Below are 19,842 nucleotides of genomic sequence, written 5' to 3'. Positions count from 1 at the left end.
TTTTTGCCCACTTCTACTTCTGTGCCAGGTAAGCCAGGCTGGACTTCACAGAGACATGGCCTAAAGTTAAATGACAAACAAATCCAGATTGTTAAATAAGCTCTCTTATCACGCACAGCTGAGTAGCCCTTGGCACCTCTTAAATGCGAAACAAAGCCCTATTGATTATGAAGTTGAGTAAGGAAAACACTAAGCAGATGGCTCCCTGAATCAGTATTGTAAAGTGTGTGTGTGTGTGTGTGTGTGTGTGTGTGTGTGTGTGTGTGTGTTAGTTGTTCAGTTGTGACCAACTCTTTCGTGACCCCATGTGCTGTAGCCCTCCAGGCTCCTCTGTCCATGGGATTCTATCCATTTTTTCCTGCCTTTGGACCCGAAGTGACACATCAGCTCTTCTGGGGTCTCTAGCCTGCTAGCCTTGGACTGAACTCATACCACTGGCTCTCCTGGGTTTCCAGATTGCTAACTCAACTTTTCCTTACTCAGCCTCCATAATCACTTGAGCAAATTCCTTATAATGAATCTCTTGATATATGTATCCCATTGGTTCTGTTTCTCTGGAGAACTCTGACTAATATAGAGGTCAAATAAGATGGTTGATGCTTTTAGCAATAGCCAGATCACATTGCCCTCAGTTCAGTTCAGTTCAGTCGCTCAGTCGTGTCCGACTCTGCGACCCCATGAATTGCAGCACACCAGGCCTCCCTGTCCATCACCATATCCCGGAGTTCACTCAGACTCACGTCCATCGAGTCTGTGATGCCATCCAGCCATCTCATCCTGGGTCGTCCCCTTCTCCTCCTGCCCCCAATCCCTCCCAGCATCAGAGTCTTTTCCAATGAGTCAACTCTTCACATGAGGTGGCCAAAGTACTGGAGCTTCAGCTTTAGCATCATTCCTTCCAAAGAAATCCCAGGGCTGATCTCCTTCAGAATGGACTGGTTGAATCTCCTTGCAGTCCAAGGGACTCTCAAGAGTCTTCGCCAACACCACAGTTCAAAAGCATCAATTCTTCCGTGCTCAGCCTTCTTCACAGTCCAACTCTCACATCCATACATGACCACAGGAAAAACCATAGCCTTGTCTAGACGGACCTTTGTTGGCAAAGCAATGTCTCTGCTTTTGAATATGCTATCTAGGTTGGTCATAACTTTTCTTCCAAGGAGGAAGCGTCTTTTAATTTCATGGCTGCAGTCACCATCTGCAGTGATTTTGGAGCCCCAAAAAATAAAGTCTGACACTGTTTCCACTGTTTCCCCATCTATTTCCCATGAAGTGATGGGACCACGTGCCATGATCTTTGTTTTCTGAATGTTGAGCTTTAAGCCAACTTTTTCACTCTCCTCTTTCACTTTCATCAAGAGGCTTTTTAGTTCCTCTTCACTTTCTGCCATTAGGGTGGTGTCATCTGCATATCTGAGGTTATTGATATTTCTCCCAGCAATCTTAATTCCAGCTTGTGTTTCTTCCCACCCAGCGTTTCCCATGATATATTTTGCATAGAAGTTAAATGAGCAGGGTGACAATACAAAGCCTTGACGTACTCCTTTTCCTATTTGGAACCAGTCTGTTGTTCCATGTCCAGTTCTAACTGTGGCTTCCTGACCTGCATACAGATTTCTCAAGAGGCAGGTCAGATGGTCTGGTATTCCCATCTCTTTCAGAATTTTCCACAGTTTATTGTGATCCACACAGTCAAAGGCTTTGGCATAGTTAATAAAGCAGAAATAGATGTTTTTCTGGAACTCTCTTGCTTTTTCCATGATCCAGCGGATGTTGGCAATTTGATCTCTGGTTCCTCTGCCTTTTCTAAAACCAGCTTGAATATCAGGGAGTTCACGGTTCACATTGCCCTAGTTACTTATATTCTCTGGGCCTTGATTTCCCCACCATGAAGCCTAGGTACACCAAATGTTACCGTCAATTATATGTATATTACAGGGCTTCTCTACCAGCACTAGCAACATTTGGGTCTTATGAGTTTCTGCTGTGGGGCTGTCCTGGGCCCTGTAGGATGTTGAGCAGTATCCCAGGCTTCTTTCTACTCACTGGGTGCCTGGAGCATCCTCCCATCCAGTTATGACAACCAAAAATGTCTCCAGATGTTGCTAAATGTCGCCTCGGGGCCACAGTCGCCCCGGTCGAGAAGCACTGGTATGTAACAAATGTCTCAGGCTTGTTGTTCCAGGATCTAATGACGTTGCCTGTGTTCCAAAACTGTTCCATTCACGCTACAAAAGAGACTGATTTATAATGCTGGTGTCATCAAATGAAAAAAAAAATTGTTAATAACCCAGAAAGTGCTCATTTCTGTGTCAGATAAATCTGCCCTCTTGTTTCTGTAAGCCTGAGACTTCCAAGCTGGTCTGCTTGGCTCATAAAGCAGAGGTCTGCAGTTGAAGAATCTGTTTTTCCAAATCCACAGGGGACCAGAGTCATAATCCTAAACAGGAGAGAACCCAGCCAGGAGGAAGCATGTGTAGTATGCCGGCTCATGGCAGCTGTGTCTTCTGAAAATTATGGTTCGCCTGGAATACATTTCCATTTGGCTCGCTAGCATTCTGTCGAACATTACCCAAGGGTTGGGAAGGAGGAGAAGCAAAAATATAGCTTTGGGAGGGGAGACTTGGAGAGGAAGGAAGTGGGTGACAGCAAATGTTCTAAGTTTGGATGAGAAATTGGTCTTTTTTTTTCCTTTAAACCTGAAGTTTAATAACCCAGGTACAAATGGGGAGTCCGCCTACAACATGACAGCCATGAACCGATGCCAAGGACATTGCTGTGCACAGAGAAGCCAACACATAGCAGCAGAAAGCACTAAAATGACCAAACAGACTGCCTGGTTCATCCACACAGCTGACTCTTTTGGAAAACTTTGCACCTCTCTGGAGCGGAAGATCAGGCCGTGAGGAAACTTCATCTCAAAACTGCACAGATCTTCCCCAATCAAGGAAGTCCTATTTGAGGAAAGCACTCCCTTGGTCCCCGTCCACACTCAAAAGTGAAACAAGGGCTTCCCTATCACAAGTCACAGAAGCATTTGAAGTTAAGAGACTGAAAGCCATGAAAGAAAACCTCAGGGAATAACCCCATGCACCCCCTTTGCTCCCAGAAATAGTGAAGGACAGGGAAGCCTAGCGTGCTGCAGTCCATGGGGTCTCAGAGTCGGACACGACTGAGCGACTGAACAACAGCAACCCCTTTTAGCTCCCAAGCCTGGGGAGAGGTTTCGGATTAGAGATGTCTGTGTTGCTCTCTGCCTTTGCAGTCTCTAAAGCGGCAAGACAAGAATAAGCCAGAACTCCATCTAATCTTCCCTACAGCTTGGGGATTTGCATTATTTAAATATATGGGAAGCGCCCATCATTGAGTAACTATTCCAGCATTTAAAGAATGCCAAACAATGAGCCATTTCTTCTTCAGACCCACTCCTGCCCATTTCCGTTTTCCTCTCAGCACATTGTGTAGAATTACCCAATGTGTCACTTCCTAGAACACTCGATTGTTTATACAAGCAAGCAAGACTTCTCTGGCAGTATTTATTTCTCTCATTTTCGACATGACGATTGCAAGCTTCCCGGGGCTCCCTTTTTCCAGAAGCTTCTCAGGTATTGAATGTGGAGAGAGGCATTGAATGTGTGAGTTTCGTCCCTTCCTTGATAAATCAAGGTTCTCCTTTGGGAAGAGAAAGTGGAATCTAAGTAAAAAACCCTCCAATTCTGTATGCTTGCCTGGCATGCAAGGAGTGTGCTGGATTGACTCCTTAACAAGCATTTTAAAGAAAATATTCTCCAAGCTCCACTTGAGGGCAAATTTTCACAGTTGGGGCAAAGGGATTTCCCAGAGGGTCTGCGAGGAGAACAAGTATTTGCATCGCCAGTACCCAGGGTCCAAATGGATTTTTCCTGAGCTGTATTTCCATCAGAAATCTTGGTGGGAGGAGAGGTCATTACAATGTTTGTACTTTTGTTGTTGGCAAGGCTGTGGTTTGAATATGGAGGCAGTGAAGAATGCGTAATTGTGTTTTAGGCTCAGAGGAAAGCCTCCTCTCCCTGCACTGTTTTATGTGTGCTTGTGTTCTTTAGTCCAACATGGAAAGCCCCGCTCGACTGTGGGAAAGACTGGCCTTATTCTCCCAAACACAAAACACATGCACTCAGTTCTTCCCAATTTATGGCAAAGCCAGAAGGTGACAGTCCCTTCGAGACAGTCTCCATAAATTTCTCTTGCATCCCAAAGCCCCACACAGGTCTTTAGGGACCATCAGCTTCTGCCTGGGGCAAACATTACAAGTCAAAAGGGAAGATGGAGCAATACACAGGCCTCAATCATCCCATGTTCTAGTTTCTTCCTTTAGTTGCCTCATTTGAGGAAGACAAATGCAGTGGGCCTGCTTGGCTTCTCTGAGTCAGAGGTCCCGGGATGCTGTGTGGGCCTGTGGATGAAGCTTTTTCAGGTAGGGGCTTCAATGTGTCTCCACTTGCATGCATGACATTTCTTCCGAATTCTCCTCGGTTGATGTGCAAACGAAATTAGGAATACCTGTAGATCTTGTCATGATAACCAAATGGTGTATATTTGCTAAGTGTTTCAAAGAATAAGCACAACAGACTGTCTCTCAGCAGCTACATGTGCCAAGGGGCGAGGGCTCAGGACTTGGGAATTTAAAGACCCGAACCTCATTTTCCTCATCCACACCATCTCACCATCTTCCTTTCAGTCTCCCAAGGCCTCCCCTGAGTTCTGAATCTGAAGCTGGCACACTGGCTTGGTTTGTAGAAAAGTCACAGTCCCAGGTGCCTATTTCGGGTTTAGTCCTTGACTTGAGGGGTAGGGGTGCACAGACTCTTTCCTGTTCTCTGCAGCATCGCTGCACCTTGTGGGTCCACCGTCAGTCCAAAAGAGTCCAGAAGAAGATCTTATCGTCAGTGAAAGGCCCGTCAACACTTGCCTCTTAGCTCCTCATGGGCTGTACCTTCCCCCATCCCTGACTCTTTATCTGATACTTTTTCATCTTGCCTTTCCTTCTGTGAGTCCTTTGATGTGTGTGGGTGTTCTCTCTCTGCAGAGGTTGGCATCACTCCAATGTACTCCAGCCCCATTCAGGATAATTTCGATAGCGCCCAGATTTGTGAAATTCTGAGATGACACGATGCCTGGGAGGGCGGGGCAGGAATGCAGCTTCAGCTTCGCCATGGTGGGTGGTAGGGTGACTGCGGTGTGGGCAGGGGGAAGGGCACAAGGCGGTGGCAGACCCCTTGGTAATAAACCACGGCAATCAGAAGGGAAGATGTCACGGCGGGGATTCTCAGCACTGGGCCATTCTCTGGAACATGCCAAGATCACAACATATTTGCTCTTTTGATACTCTGTGCGCCTTTCCCTTGGACATTTAATAGCTGTGCATGTTTCATTAAAAGGACTCCAGCGGTGGAATTTCCGGCATATGACATTCGGGTGGGGGTAGACTCTAGGGGAGCAAGGAAGCTTCTGTGCTCTGGTGGGAGAAGAGGCGGAAAGGCTTCTTCGGACGTGTCCTAATTACAGTCTCCATGCCTGCACATTCCTTTTTAAAACAATTTTCCCCTTATAAAAGGAATAGAACCCTTTTACAAACCATTTCGAAGGCAAGTAACTAAAAAAGCAACCATCCCACTGAAGGAATGCAAACTACTGTGAGCATTTGGGGACATTTTCCTCCCTTGCTTCCCCTATGTAGCTAGATTTGAATCGCTGTTAGGGTTTTTATTAGAACTTTTTGTGTCACTGTAACAGTGTTTTAAAACCTCTCTGATACTTTCCTGCGTTTCCTGGCATTGTCTTGTGGCCAGAGATCTGGGGCACTAAATAACTGGGGAATTTGGAGCAAGAAGAGAGCCAGCCCTGTCTTTGGACTTCAATTTCTCCAGCTACGAGTTGTGCATGTAACATAAAATACCAATAGCCATAGAGGTTTCATGTTTTAGGAGCTGACCTGGCTTCCTCTCAAGCAGAGGCCTACTTGGGTCTCCACTCAAACCATCGGATCTCCCAAACTGGAAGATGGAAGAGCTCAGGGCAGGTCAGCGGGTCTGACCCGGAGTGGGGACTTCACATCAACCCAGCTGGGGCTCTCCTAGCAGGGACGAGAAGTGACACCTAACCAGCTCCCCACTTTCAGGTGTCCCCCAGGCCCCAGCCCAGAGGACCGGCCTCAGGTTCCTCCTCCAGCTAGGGGAGCTCCTTCAACCTCCCTTCAGGGGACCTACCCACCTTCGCGGGGGGCATCCTCGGTTTTTGGGAGACCTAAGGCGCAGCTCCCCTCCCCCATCAAGTGGGCAGAGAGGAGGACCCCAGACATCCAAGGCCTGGGAATGGGTGCAGTGAGGTGACCGCCCTCTCCCCCGGGAATTGTTTGGGTCCCAGGAGTCAGCCCCCGGCAGGCCGCGTCTGCAGCCCGGGTGGGGCCGCCAACCTCCCGGCCCTCCTTCCTCTCCGCGGTGGCCCGGGGGCGGACGGACGCGGCGGCGCCCATCCTGGCCCCCGTGCGGTTTCCCGGCGAGGCCCAAGGAGGTGGTGGAGGAGAGAAGAGGGAGGAGCGCGCGGAGCAGGAGGGGAAGACCGCGGAGCAGGGGGCGAGCGTTGGGAGGGTCGGAGCAGCAAGCGGGGGAGGAGGAGTAGAAGCAGCGGGCGGGGGTGAGGGGCTGGGGGCCCGAAGGGCCGAGAGCCAAGGAGCCCCCAAGGGAGATTGGAGGCGGAGCAGCCAAGAGAGATCGAAGGGCTTGCAGCAAGCGGGGGAGGAGCCGCCAAGGACGAAGGGGTGGAGGGAGGGCCGGGCCCACTGACAGGGCGGGGCCTGTGTAGCCCCGCCCCCAAGACGGTGCTGTGAAACGAAGATGGCCGGGCGAGCCGCGGGAACTGAGGGGCTGCTGGCAGCGGCTGCGGCAGCTCTGGGGCTGTGACTCCACGCGCGGCGGCGACCCGAGTGATCCAAGCACTGCAGGCGGCGTCGCGCAAGGCCGGGTGGGCGGCGGGCAGGAGGAGGTAGGCGGGCACCGGTGCGCGGGCGCCGGGCGGAGGATGCACCGGGCGCGGCGGGCGGGTCCCCGCGGCCGCCCCCGCGCCCCGAGCGCCGGGCCTTAGTGCTGGCGGACGAGGCGGCGCGCGTGGGGCGGCCGGGCGGCGGCGGGGCCCGCGCCGTCATGCCGTGGCTGAGCGGCGGCCGGCGGCGGCGGCGCGGACAGCCCCGCGAGGCCCCGCGGGAGCCACCGCAGCCGGCGCAGCCCCCGCGGGAGCCGCCGCCGGCCGCGCCCCCCGCCGCGGCCCCCGTGCCCCCCGCGCCCTCGGCGCCCTCCGCGCCGCCACCGCTTCGGGCCCGGGAGAGCGCCGAGCTGCCGCTGCCTGCCGGCTGGGAGGAGGCGCGCGACTACGATGGCCGAGTCTTCTACATCGACCACAACACGCGCCAGACGTCGTGGATCGACCCCCGCGACCGGTAAGGGGGGCGCGTGGGCCAGGGTTAGGGCGCCCCATACCTTGGGCCCAGGGAGAGGATCAAGGACCCGGGGGCCCTCGGGGGTCTGGGCGAAGATTGTGAGTCCTCTGGGCCCGGAGAGAATCCGGGTGCCCCCACCCTCGGGACCCTGGTCGAAGACTGAGGCTCTCCCTCTCCCGGCCTCGAGCCCCTGGTGTGCGGAGCCCCGGCTTCCACCGCGGGACGAACACTCTGACTTGGTTCTCTCACGTCACCCGCTGACCGATGCCTGGGAGCTGGGCGCCTGTAATTTCCTCTCCAGGGGCTGATGGATGGCCATCTTCCTTTTTCCGCTGCAGTCTCGCCCATCCCTGCCGGGCCTCTGCGGCCCACCGCCCCCGACTGTGGGCCCACAGGCGCCCCTCAGCCCCGCGGTGGCCAAATGAGCTGTCATCTTGTAGCACAACCGTGCGTCCCAGCCTCGTGGTGTGGGTTCCTTGTCTGGCGGCTTCAGCCTAGTTTCCAGCGAAGACTGCCAGATGGGACACTTCAGAATCTTTGGAGTAACCATCAAACTGGGGTGGTTACTCTTCAGCGCCTTAGAAAGTGACTTCAAATTCTAGTTGAAAAAGCCTTGTGTACTGCGGCCAGAATGGACTATGATTAGACCCATATGCTTCTGGGATAAAGGGAAAACAAGAGTTGAATTTTAGGTTTCCTTTCTGTGCAAGATGTGAGGAGAGCCTTCAGTTGTCTCATTATTCATGTGAATGAATCCCCCGGAGTGAAAAACGGATTTTTCCAAAAGCAGTGCTAGATTGCCATTAAGTTTCATGTAATGACTGTTTTCGATAACTTTTTGTTCCATTGCCTGTTGGTTTCAGTGGTTCAGCTGCTTTTGGGGAGAGGCATTTCGGGATTCTCTTGAAACCCAGGGATTCCAGTGATTAACTGATATCTTGTCCTCTCTGGAGCAACTTCTCCTCCAGGTTGGGTCTGAGTACCAGAAAGGAAATACTGCAAGCTTCCCAAATGATTTTAAGACTTGAAAAGGCCCAGGGTGGTGACAGGCTCTTACATCTTCTAACCTGCGCAGGAAAGGCAGCACTACATGGCACTGGCCTTTGAAAATAAACTTTTCAGGAGGGAAGCTGCTGAATTATTGTTTGAAGATTTCTCAAATAGGGAAAGACCAAGAAAGGCAAAAGGCTCGTGGTACCCTAACATTCTCTTTGAACCTGGCCAACTTCTGGACTCAGAAACTCAGAGAAATTATAGCACAGTTTATTGGCTTAAAAAGGTGCTTCGTTATTTTAAAAATCAGGTGAGATCATATTATAATTTTAACTAAAGCCTAGAGCCACAGCTGTCTGATCAAGCCTTGGAAGGTTCTGGAGTTGGTAGAACTGCTTCGAATGTAGTGCCCTTCTATGTTGTATGTCTGTTAAAAATCCAAACAACTGGAAAATGAGCCAATTAAAAGTACTGTTTTGCTTAGAAAAGGTGAAGACCCATTTTATGAAGATAATATAAAACAGTTGTGGTCACATTGGAGTGTAGATTCATGAGGAAAATTATAAATACAAGAATTTTAATTTTATCGGCACAATTCAAGACATAGGTGAGCTGACCCCACAGAAGACAGCTGGTAGAAACTTCCTTTCTGTGTATTTCATACACATTGCCTGCGTTCCTCTTTCCAGAAAGCTGTGTTACTGAATGACATTTTCACCCTTTTCAGACATCACTCATGCTACAAATTTTTAAAAAGTCCAGTTTCTAATGCTCAGAGTGTCGATGGAGTGAACAAAAGTAGATGTTTTGCATTTTTTTGTAAAGTAAAAACATGTGTACAGTTTTATGAGACATTGTTTTTATAGTGAGTGAAAATTCAGTAGGGGACAGCTTGCACTTCAGCTCCCATAATACCTTGCCCGAAATATGTATGGAATGTTCAGCAAGCCACAAACATTTAAGTGGAGTCTACGGAAGGGTGTAAATGCTGTAATAGTCATTCTCCTTCTTTCAAAACAGAGCCCTGCCGATTTTTATTAGTGACTGATTATCCTTTAAGGTTGTGATTGATTTTTATGATATGGAAAAAATTATGTGTTGGAGCACAGCATTTTCTCCTTGTGCATCTGACACTTAAAACCCTTTTTGAGTCGAGTTTGATTCACAGGACCAGAAAACGGTATTCAAGAAATGAAGACTTCCCCCAAACAGCTTCCAAATGGAGAACTGTCAGAAGAGGCAAATAAATAGGTTGTTAAAGGCAATGAAATTATGATGAATGTATTTGGTTAGGTGAAGATTCTTGCTGACTGAAAGCATTTCATATATAATTTATGAAAACTGTAATAGCATTAAATATGCTGCTGTAAGCAAAGTAACCGAGGGCCAAGGGTTGTGAACAAACTCTTCTAGAGTTGTACAGTAGTTCTATTCAGTGTTGTGTCTAACAGCATTTGTATTGCCAGCTCAGGGCATGTTGGTGAATTATTGTAGCTGTACTTTCTTTTTCATGTTACAACAAAGAGGTTGCACACCTAGGGAAATATCTTTACAGATGTGGTTACAGATGTGTAAAAAAATCTCAGTATTTTCAAAACAGAATTTTTTAATTTTTAAAAATTAATTTATTTATTTTAATTGGAGGCTAATTACTTTACAATATTGTAGTGTTTTTTGCCATACATTCACATGAATCAGCCATGGGTGTACATGTGTCCCCCACCCTCAACCCCCCTCCTACCTCCCTCCCCATCCCATCCCTCAGGGTCATCCCAGTGCACCCGTTCTGAGCGCCCTGTCTCATGCATCGAGCCTGGACTGGTGATCTATTTCACATATGGTAATAGACATCAAAACAGAAATTTTTTAGTTGGATTATGAACTCACTGTAGGTTTAAATTCACTATCTCTGCAGCTCAGTACTGTGCATATAATTTTCATAGTTTTCTGGGAGTCATACCCCAAAACTTTGTTTAAAAATAAACAGTTGGAACTTCCCTGGCAGTCCAGTGATTAAGACTCCTTGTTCCCAATGCAGGGGCACGGGTTCGATTCCTGGTCAGAGAACTAAAATTCCACATGCTGCACGGTGAAGCCAAAAAAATCAAATCAACCAGTCAATAAAGTTAATTCACCATTTCTGTGACTGGTATTTTCTGTGGGTGAGTTGCGTGTGTAGTGGCACATATGTATTCCACATACATTAACTTGGAGGTCAGTGGCCACTTTATAAAAAGGTATTCACCATTTAGATGGAAAATACAGGAAGAACTTTTTTGCCTCTCTTAGAAAAATTCAGGGACTTTGATGGTTGTATATTTGTCTGCTTTTGACATTGTATTGTTATTAACCTTTAGATGGATTGAGCAGTTGAAACTTACTGTTCTGTTTTCCATAGCTCAGTTGGGACTGTACATTACTGGAAATGCCAACCTCAGGCACTTTAAGAGTGGTGGACATAGCACATTTGAGATCAAAGCAGAGTATAAACGATCAGGATGATGGCGGCAGGCCCAGCTTTTAGGTATCCATTTGTTCGCTAGCTGGGGTTTGACCTGCGCCACATGGAGAAATCCTGTGATATATCAAAAGTTCTTTGAACAGGCTATTGCTTTAAAGAGAAAACAATCCATGGTTCTCGAATTTTGCCAGGTTGGAGCCCCACATAACAGGGCCAGATGACACCATTGCTGTGTTCTTAGAACCTTTATTCGGTGTTAATTAATAGGAGGTTTACTGTATTTTGGGTTTCCCTGATGGCTCAGCAGTAAAGAATCTGCCTGCAATCCAGGAGACACAGGAGATATGGGTTCGGTCCCTGTGTCGGGAAGATCCCTTGGAGAAGGAAATGACAACCCATTCCAGTATTCTTGTCTGGAAAATCCCATGGACAGAGGAGCCTCGCAGGCTATAGTTCATGAGGTTGCAAAGAGTCGGACACGACTGAGCATGCACTCAACTCAACTTAGTATATTTATCCCACAGGGTCTATTTTGGGATTATTATCAACTTTGTGATAAATAATGATTTTTCCATTTTTCATTCTTTAAGATTATAGGGGGATGTGTGTGTGTATTTGTATATACATAGAGGAGTGTCTTGCTTTTAAATCCGTAAAGAGTGGACTTCTGTAAGAATCTTCTTCCATTTAGATTATCAACAACCATTTCTTGATTTGTTCTTGGTCTGATATCTTTCTTTTTTTTTCTTTAAGAAAAGTGAGTGGAAAAGTCATTCATTTCTAAAAATAGCTCCCGGATGTTTGGAAATCTCTTAGTTTCCTTTTCTTCCCTGTTGCTCTGATTTTGGAAGTGGAAATTGTGTTTCCCCTTCTCTCATAGGTTCTACTGCAGAAACCCGTGGGTCAAGTGACGTGTTAAAGGTCACTTTAACACTTGAGCCCAGTGAGCTCTTCTTGCCCAGGTCCTTTTGCTATTTGGCTGCCTTTCCAGTAAATTCAGTAAAATTAATCTGATGGAATAAAAGCAGAGCTAAAATTTCCTGAGTTCAGTTATTCTCATTTCAGTCCAGTCAAATAAAGTAATATTCATAGGTTCTTGGCCTCCTGTGTGCTAGGATAGTGGATGGAGACCAGGTTTGTGTGGGAGATGGGAGACCCAGAAAATGTAGACAGTGGTGGTTGCCAGACACCCTCAGCAGAAGGTGGTGGCTTCTGAGAAAAGGAGGTGGCTCAGTAGAGCCTGGGGGTTTTTTATCCTTGTCCATTGTCTCCTAGGTTGAGTGTATCTCACGCTTCCTTAGCATTAGGGATGAGAAGAATGCTGCGGACAAGGAACTGCTAGGTGTTTGGAATAAGGATGGGAACCGGTTAGCTTGACTGACCCAGAGTCTTTGTGTTAGGCAGGTCAGGCCCAGGCAAGACCACGTGGAGCTTGAATCCTCCAGCTTTGGGCTTAAAAGAGCCAGGATGGCCTCTTTCCTCTCCTCATCTTGCATGTGAGGGCCACAGCCAAGGGGTACGTTCCACCCACTGTGGGAGGAACTGGGACTTGAGCTGAATCTTCTGACCATGATCAAATGCTCTGTCACAGACGCCACCCCACTGCCCTGTCCCTATTCAATTTGAGGCATCCTGCCTCTCTTCATTCATTTGTTGGCTCATCTGTCCATTCATTCAGTAACTGTTTCACAGCCTCCCTATCTCAGGTACCCTTCGGGGTCCAGGAAGCACCAGTGGCGAGCACCAGCAGACGGGTGCCTGCCTCCAGTGGGGCTCACACGTGCTCATGTTCTGTTTACCCTGAGGCCTCACTGTGTCCTTCCTGCCTCCTGCTTTCTCCCTGCTGGGGTCCCTTGGGTTTTAGGACATACGAGGGGTGCTGCTTGTGGGCCACCCACTCCAGGGCACTGTCACTGAAAGCTGACAAAGGCTGCGTGAGCCGTCAGTGGGACGATGATGGAAGTGAAGCCCAGGGGCTTGCCTTAGTAACCTTGCTTCCCAGAGCCAACAAAGAGTGGCATCTGTCTGACTCCAGACTTGAACCGAAATCGACTATCTATGCCTTCCCCTCCCTTGGCTTGGTAACCGTGTGCCCCCTGTGCTATGTTCTATTCCCCTGGTTACTTTTATCTTATATTCATTGTTGTTTGATATTTAACAGACCTCCTCCCTGTCCCTCCCACCCAGATAGAAGAATGGCGCTCCAGAGATGTCCATGGCCTAGTCTCCTAAATTGATAAATAAGTTACTTTCCCAAAGAAATGGCCTTGGTAAGTGGGATTAAGTTAAGAATCCTGGAATGAGGTGATCATGCTGGATTATCTGGCTGGGCTTAGGGTAAGCAGAAGAGACCTGACCAAAGGGAAGCAGAACTCTCAGAGTCAGAGAAGGAGATGGAGACAGCAGAAGCAGACGTTGGAGCTGTGTGGCCAGGAGCCAAGGAATGTAGGCGGCCTCTCAAATCCGGAAGAGCCAGGAGGTGTATATTTCCTTCGCGCTTCCAGATGGAGTGCGGCCCTGCTAACACCTTGCAATTGGCCGAATGAAACTGATTTTTGACTTCTGACCTCCAGAGCTGTGAGACGGTAAACGTGTGCTGTGTTAAACCGCCTGATTTGTGGCAGTTCCTTACAGCAGCAGTAGAAAGCTCCTGCACCCTGTGTGTTGTTTCCCAGAGAGAATGGAAGGGTCTGGTCAGCCTGGTGTTGTTGATAAGAGCCGCACGGGTTGAGGTGTCCTGGGTGCTCAGGGGCTGCTGGGCCAGGCATTTTACATCCGGTTTTCTCCCAGGCTCCTCACAACACCCCTAGGAGTCCTGTTTCTCGTGAGTGGGGCCTGGAGTTTCAGTCATGTGAGGCACCAAGTCCTGCTTGATGAACTAGCCACGTATGTGCGATGGACAGGGTGCACTTCTGAGAGAAGAGGGCAGTCAGAAATTGTCGGAGGTTTTCACAGATGCTGATGGACCTGAGCTAGAGATATTGAGGGCTCTTGGATTAGAAAAATTGAGGATTATGTCAGAGAAATTGTGAGGAGACAAGCAGTGCACAGGACTTAGCCAATGCTTGAATTAAGGCAGGGGAAACCAGGAGGTGGGGGGTGTCAAATAAACCTTTTTTGCTGACACCTTAGGAGTAGTTGGGACTCAGCAGGGGCCGGGGTGGAGGCCTCCTATTAACCCCACTATCAACCATCACTATTTTTGCCACCATTGTTGATGATGGTGTTATGTTTAGTGATTTGGTTACATAGAGAAACAAGTGGGGTCATTCAGTGTGCTGTACTGCTGATAGACAGGGGCCTACAGGGTGTCCAAACTGAGCAGGTGTTACTTTAGACTGGGGTTTTGGAGCCCTGGCACTGTAAATGTTTCAGTTCAGTTCAGTCACCCAGTTGTGTCCGATTCAGGCTTCCCTGTCCCTCACCAACTCCCAGAGCTTGCTCAAACTCATGTCCATTGAGTCAGTGATGCCGTCCAACCATCTTATCCTCTGTCGTCCTCTTCTCCTCCCACCTTCAGTCTTTCCCAGCCTCAGGGTCTTTTCCAGTGAGTCGGTTCTTTGCATCAGGTGGCCAAAGTATTGGAGCTTCAGCTTCGGCATCAGTTCTTCCAAAGAATAGTTGGGACTGATTTCCTTTAAGATTGACTGGTTTGATCTCCTTGCTATCCAAGGGACTCTCAAGAGTCTCCTCCAAACTGTGTCTGTGAATGTTTAGGGGTGGGTAATCCTTTATTGTTGGACTGTCCTGTGTGGTGGAGGATAGGTAGCAGGACACCTGGACAGGTTGCAGCATCTCTGGTCTCTCTGCTGAGTGCCTGCCAGTAGTGCACCTCTCCAAGTCACGGCAAAACCAAAAGTGATTTCAGACATGACCCAGTATCTGCCTGGGAGCCAGATGGCCTGATGAAGATGCTCAGTTGTGTCCAACTCTTTGTGACCCCATGGACTGTAACCCATCAGGCTCCTCTGTCCATGTGATTCTCCAGGCCAGAATACTGGAGTGGGTTGCCATGCCCTTCTCCAGAGGAGCTTACCAACCCAGGGATTGAACCCATGTCTCCTTCATTGCAGGTGGATTCTTTACCATTTGAGGCACCAGGGAAGCCCTCACCTACCATAGAACATACCATTTTAAACTGCACCATTTAGTGTTCATACATTTACAGGGTTGTGTGATCACTACTGCTGTGTGATTCCAGAGTAGTTTCATCGCCTCAGAGAGAAAGCCTGTACCCATTAATAGTCATTCCCTATCTCCCCATCTCTTGCAACACAGTTCTGTTCTGTGTCTCCAGATTTCTCTGTTCTAGACATTTCGTGTATGTGGAGTCATGCAGTCTGCGGACTCCTGCGTCTGGCTTATCTCACTCAGCATCATGTTTTCAAGATCTGTCCACATCGCAGCCTGGATCAGTGCTCCATTCCCTTTCCTTGCCAAATACTGTTCCCTGGTGGGGCTGCTGCCTTGGAGCGACCCACCTGTCCAGGTGTCCTTGCAGGATCTAAAAAGGAACTGTGTCTTTAATTCGATGAATGTCAGCTCCTAGCTGTTTTACTTACAGAAAAATGACCATTTCTCTGTTTACAGTGTCAAAATGTAAACATGACCTTGTGTACTCAGTGGGGGGAAAAAAAGAGCTCTGACTGGCTATGATCAGCTGTTGTCTGTTCCCATTGGTCTTCTGCTTGTTTTGGCTCCTTGAGAATGGGGAGCAGGCTTCGCCGCTAGAGACGTGCACAGTCTCAAGCTGGCTGGGAGCTTCAGGAATGCTGGTGCCTCCACAACAGGGCCAGGTAGCCCCAAGTTTTAAGCTCTCCTGGAGATTACAATGTACAGCCAGGAGTCACAGTGTGGCTCCAGGGCTAGTGGAGAAGTAAGGCTTAGGAAGTGCTGATGGTTAACAGAATTGGGGGACTGGGTGCATTTATGAATTCTCTGTCAGTTGGGCAAAGATGGTCATCTGTCTCATTCAGAAAGAGGAGAAGGTGCCCTCATCCTGTGTCTCATTTCTCGCACGACTGCAGGACCTTGCCTGTCATGTCAGGGACCAGGCTGTATCACTCCAGCCAGTTTGCCAGGGCTCCAGTCTCCAAGGGGTTGGGGAAGCCTGGCATTCAGAGAGCAGCCCAGAGATGGTCTGGCTGCAGCCAGCCATCCTTGCCTCCTCCCCTCCATTGCCCTGTCCAGAAATGCCCCTCTTCAAAGAGAAAAGGAAAGATTGTAAAGGGTGGTAGTGGGAGGGGGTGGTGCTGGCCTGACATAGGCTCTTCTGAGGCCTGCGGTACTCATTTATGAAACTTAACGCACTTCATGGGATGGACCAACTTCGATGCCAAAGGAGCGAAAAACTTGGTAAAAATTAATTGCTTGACATCCTAGTGACCAGAGAGCTGCTTGATGGAGTTCTTCTGCAAGCAGCTGTGCACGCTTCTCTCCTGCAGACCAGCCCCCTCCACCACCACACCCCAAGGCTCTTCGGGTGCTGTGCTCTGGATACACAGGTGCGCATGCCTGCCCTTTAGTAAAACGTGCAGGCCCTCAGGGACCTTGGGGTGTTTTTCTATGACATGGGGGACCCACTGAAGCATTCCTTCCTGCCTTATTGGAATGACACAATGTGGAAATATGTAGAACAGGAGAAACTCCCCAGCTGCCCCCCTCCCTGGTAGAGCAGCAGCTTGCTGTGTGGCCATTTCTCCACCTGTGCCTAAGTGTATGTGCAGAAGCCCAGATCTTTGTTTCAGAAGTTTACATAAATGCAATCTTGCTGTCAAAAAAAATCTTTTTTTTTCCTGTGACTTGCTATTTTCATTTAACACTATGTCTAGGTGCTCTTTCCACCGTCAGATTGTACAGGTCTATGACCATGTTCTAAAAAAACTTGTTTTTATTGAGGTAGAGTTCACAAAACAAAATAACTCATTTAAAAATAAACTACTCAGTAGCACTTGGTACATCACCAGTGTTGTATGCAGTTCCAGAACATTTCCATCAGCCCAGAAAGAAACCTTGTGGCCACGAAGCAGTGGCTCCCCATCCCTCCTCGCCAGCCCTGGCAACCACCAAGCCACCAGTCTACTTCCTGTCTCCGGATTTACCTGTTCTGGGCTTTTCATACAGGTGAAATCATCTCTATTTAATTCTGTGCACATGGCCTCTTACGTCAGGCTTTTCTCACCTTGCCTAATATTAGTGAGGTTCCTCCACATTGTAGGGACCTGGTTTTGTGCTTTTGCTCTTAATGCAGAGGACACACCATCCTGTGATCCTGAGGGCTACCAGGTGAACTTTGCCCACAGGAGCTGCTGTCACCCTTTAAGAAAAATCAACTGAGGGTCAAAGAAAAGAGCATCTTAATTTAGGTTTTAGTTTGTTACTTTGAGAAAGAGTCTAAAATATTTCACATTTCTTTTTAAAAGTAGGCACAAGTAGCCAGAAACGAGCATGTGGTAGGATTTTTAATAATCTAGATGTGCCCTGTGAGATGGAGGTTGAAAAGTGTTAGTCGCTCAGTTATGTTCGACTCTTTGTGACTCCATGGAAGGTATCCCGCCCTGTCCATAGAGTTGTCCAGGCAAGAATACTGGAGTGGGTTGCCATTCCCTTATCAAGGGGATCTTCCCTACCCAGGCATTGACCTGGGGTCTCTTGCATTGCAGGCAGATTCTTTACCATCTGAGCCACCAGGGAAGCCCCTGGTGATGAAAGATAACACATAATTAATATATCCTAGCCCTTTTCCTCAAGGTGATGCAAATACAGCTGGGGAAACAAGAAGGACCTATAGAAAATAATAGGCCAGCAACACAGCGGTTACCAGCCTGCTGCCAGGGTTGCTGGCAGGGGCAGTGAATGGGGGGAAGACGGTCAGCCTTGAAGTCAGAGAATCTCGAGGGTCCAAGTACACTCCTGTGCCTTCACCATGCCCCCACACAAGTCCCTGAAGTTCCTTGTGGGTGGATTCTTTTACATGTATGAGAACAATAAGGCTTGTTGTCAGTCGCTGAACTGATGCTGCCCCTGGGAGGTCTTAGGACAGGGGTTGGCAAACAGCAGCCTACAAGCTGAATCCGGCTGGCCACCTGTTTTTTATACAGCCTGCCAGATCAGAATGGGATTTTCACTTTTAATTGGTTGAGAAAGAATCAAAAGAAGAGTCGTATTTCATGGAAGTGATGTGGATTTCAAGTCTGTGTCTATAGATAAAGTTTTATTGGAGCACAGCCACACTTACGTGATTAGTTATTGTCTGTGGCGGCTTTTGCCCTTTAAGGACAAAGTTGAGTCTCTGGACAGAGACCATGTGGCCTGCAGAACTGGAAATATTTACTGTCTGGCCCTTGATAGAAAACCATTTGTGGACCTCTCATGTTAGGAGAATACTGGGTCTAATCAAGGTAACTATTAGTTACTGGGGGTTGGGTGGGCAGGAGTGGGGTGGGAGACACAGGATAGGAAGACCCCTGCAGGAAATAGGAAGACCCCAGCAGGAAGTCTAACCAACCAGAGAAAAGGTACTCAGAATCATAAAATCCAGTGAGAGACCCTTTTGTCACATGAACCCTCTCAGTAGAGATTTCTTTCCTCCCTCACCTGCCCCAAGGATGCTGCATCTAACTGTCATTAAGACAACCAAGGCAAGTCAGATTAGATTTTTTAAACAACATGCCTATTAAGACTACAGTTGACCCTTAAACAACTTGGGTATGGACTGTCTCAGTCCATCAGATTTTTTTTTCAGTAGTGAGCACTACAGCACAGAACTGTGGATACACAGGGCAGAATATAAGTTACATGCAGATATTCAACTTTGTGGTGGCTGAAGAAAGTGAGTGAAAGTGCTAGTCATTTAGTCGTGTCTGACTCTTTGTGACCCTATATGGATTGTAGCCTGCCTGGCTCCTCTGTCCATGTTATTCTGCAGGCAAGAATACTGGAGTGGGTAGCCATTCCCTTTTCCAGGAGGTCTTCCTGACCCAGGGATTAAACCCTGGTTGCCTGTCATATGCCCCAGTACAAAATACAAAGTTTAAAATCGTGGGGGAAAAAAAAAGAAACTAAGGTTTCAAGGTACAAAAAGTTTTAGTTCTTGGAAGAATTCAGATATGGGACTCTCATTCTTTTGTGTTCCTAGGTAAGCAAGGGCCCCATTCTCCCATCTGTGCTCTATGAACTTGCATGGTCTTTAAAGGCTAGTTACAGGAATTATGAATTGTGCGCATGCATATCTGTGCTTGCTCATGGCTGCTTTCCACCTTCCCTTATCCCCTTCACAGACCTGGACTCACAGAAAGACCCCCTGGGACCCCACAGCTACTGATCCGTGATGTCCAGAAAGGCAAATCCATCCAAGTGGATTAGTGGTTGCCTGGGTGTGGAGTTAGGAAAGGGGAGTGGGAACCAAGGGTATGATTGGGGTGATGGAAATGTTCTACAATGTCCTAAATGTTGCACATCTAAGTAAATTTATTAAAAATCATTGAAATTACACATAAAATGGGATAATTTTAGGGTTCGTAGATGATACCACAATCAAGTTGTTTGTAAAATTCTTTTAAAGTGGTCTTATTTTTAAATTCAGGTGGTTGCCTTGTTTTAATAGTTGAACAGACCAGGCTATGTAAATTAGGCTGGCAGCCTCTAACCATGAAGAAGGCTTCTGGTTTTCTTAAAATGTTCATACAATGACTCCAGACACTTACCAAGAAGCCACATGTTAACACTGCCCAGGAGTTTGACTGACTGTAAGGGAAGAGTACCACCAGCAACAGCCTGATTTTACTAGGTTAAAAATATAGTTGATTTCACAAAGGCAACTGACTCTTTCATTCAGAGGGATTTATCTTACAGAAAGACTTCCTGGCACTGCTGTCCATTTTAGAAAAGTTGATGTGGTGTGTGATTATGTGTCAGT

At 48.0% G+C, this 19,842-nt stretch overlaps 1 protein-coding gene across 1 annotated transcript in view; it reads left to right on the top strand.

The window, feature by feature from the left end:
• The first annotated feature begins 7,178 nt into the window (after positions 1 to 7,178).
• WWC3 (WWC family member 3) overlaps positions 7,179 to 19,842 on the top strand; it is a 107,960-nt gene continuing 95,296 nt past the window's right edge. Inside the window, exon 1 of the mRNA XM_068962097.1 lies at positions 7,179 to 7,471. Coding sequence (XP_068818198.1) covers positions 7,179 to 7,471 — 293 coding nt within the window. The remainder of the gene's footprint in view (positions 7,472 to 19,842) is intronic.

Source organism: Capricornis sumatraensis, chromosome X (genome assembly GCF_032405125.1).
Source record: "Capricornis sumatraensis isolate serow.1 chromosome X, serow.2, whole genome shotgun sequence".
Lineage (NCBI taxonomy): Eukaryota > Metazoa > Chordata > Mammalia > Artiodactyla > Bovidae > Capricornis > Capricornis sumatraensis.
This window is presented reverse-complemented; position numbering and strand designations above follow the sequence as displayed.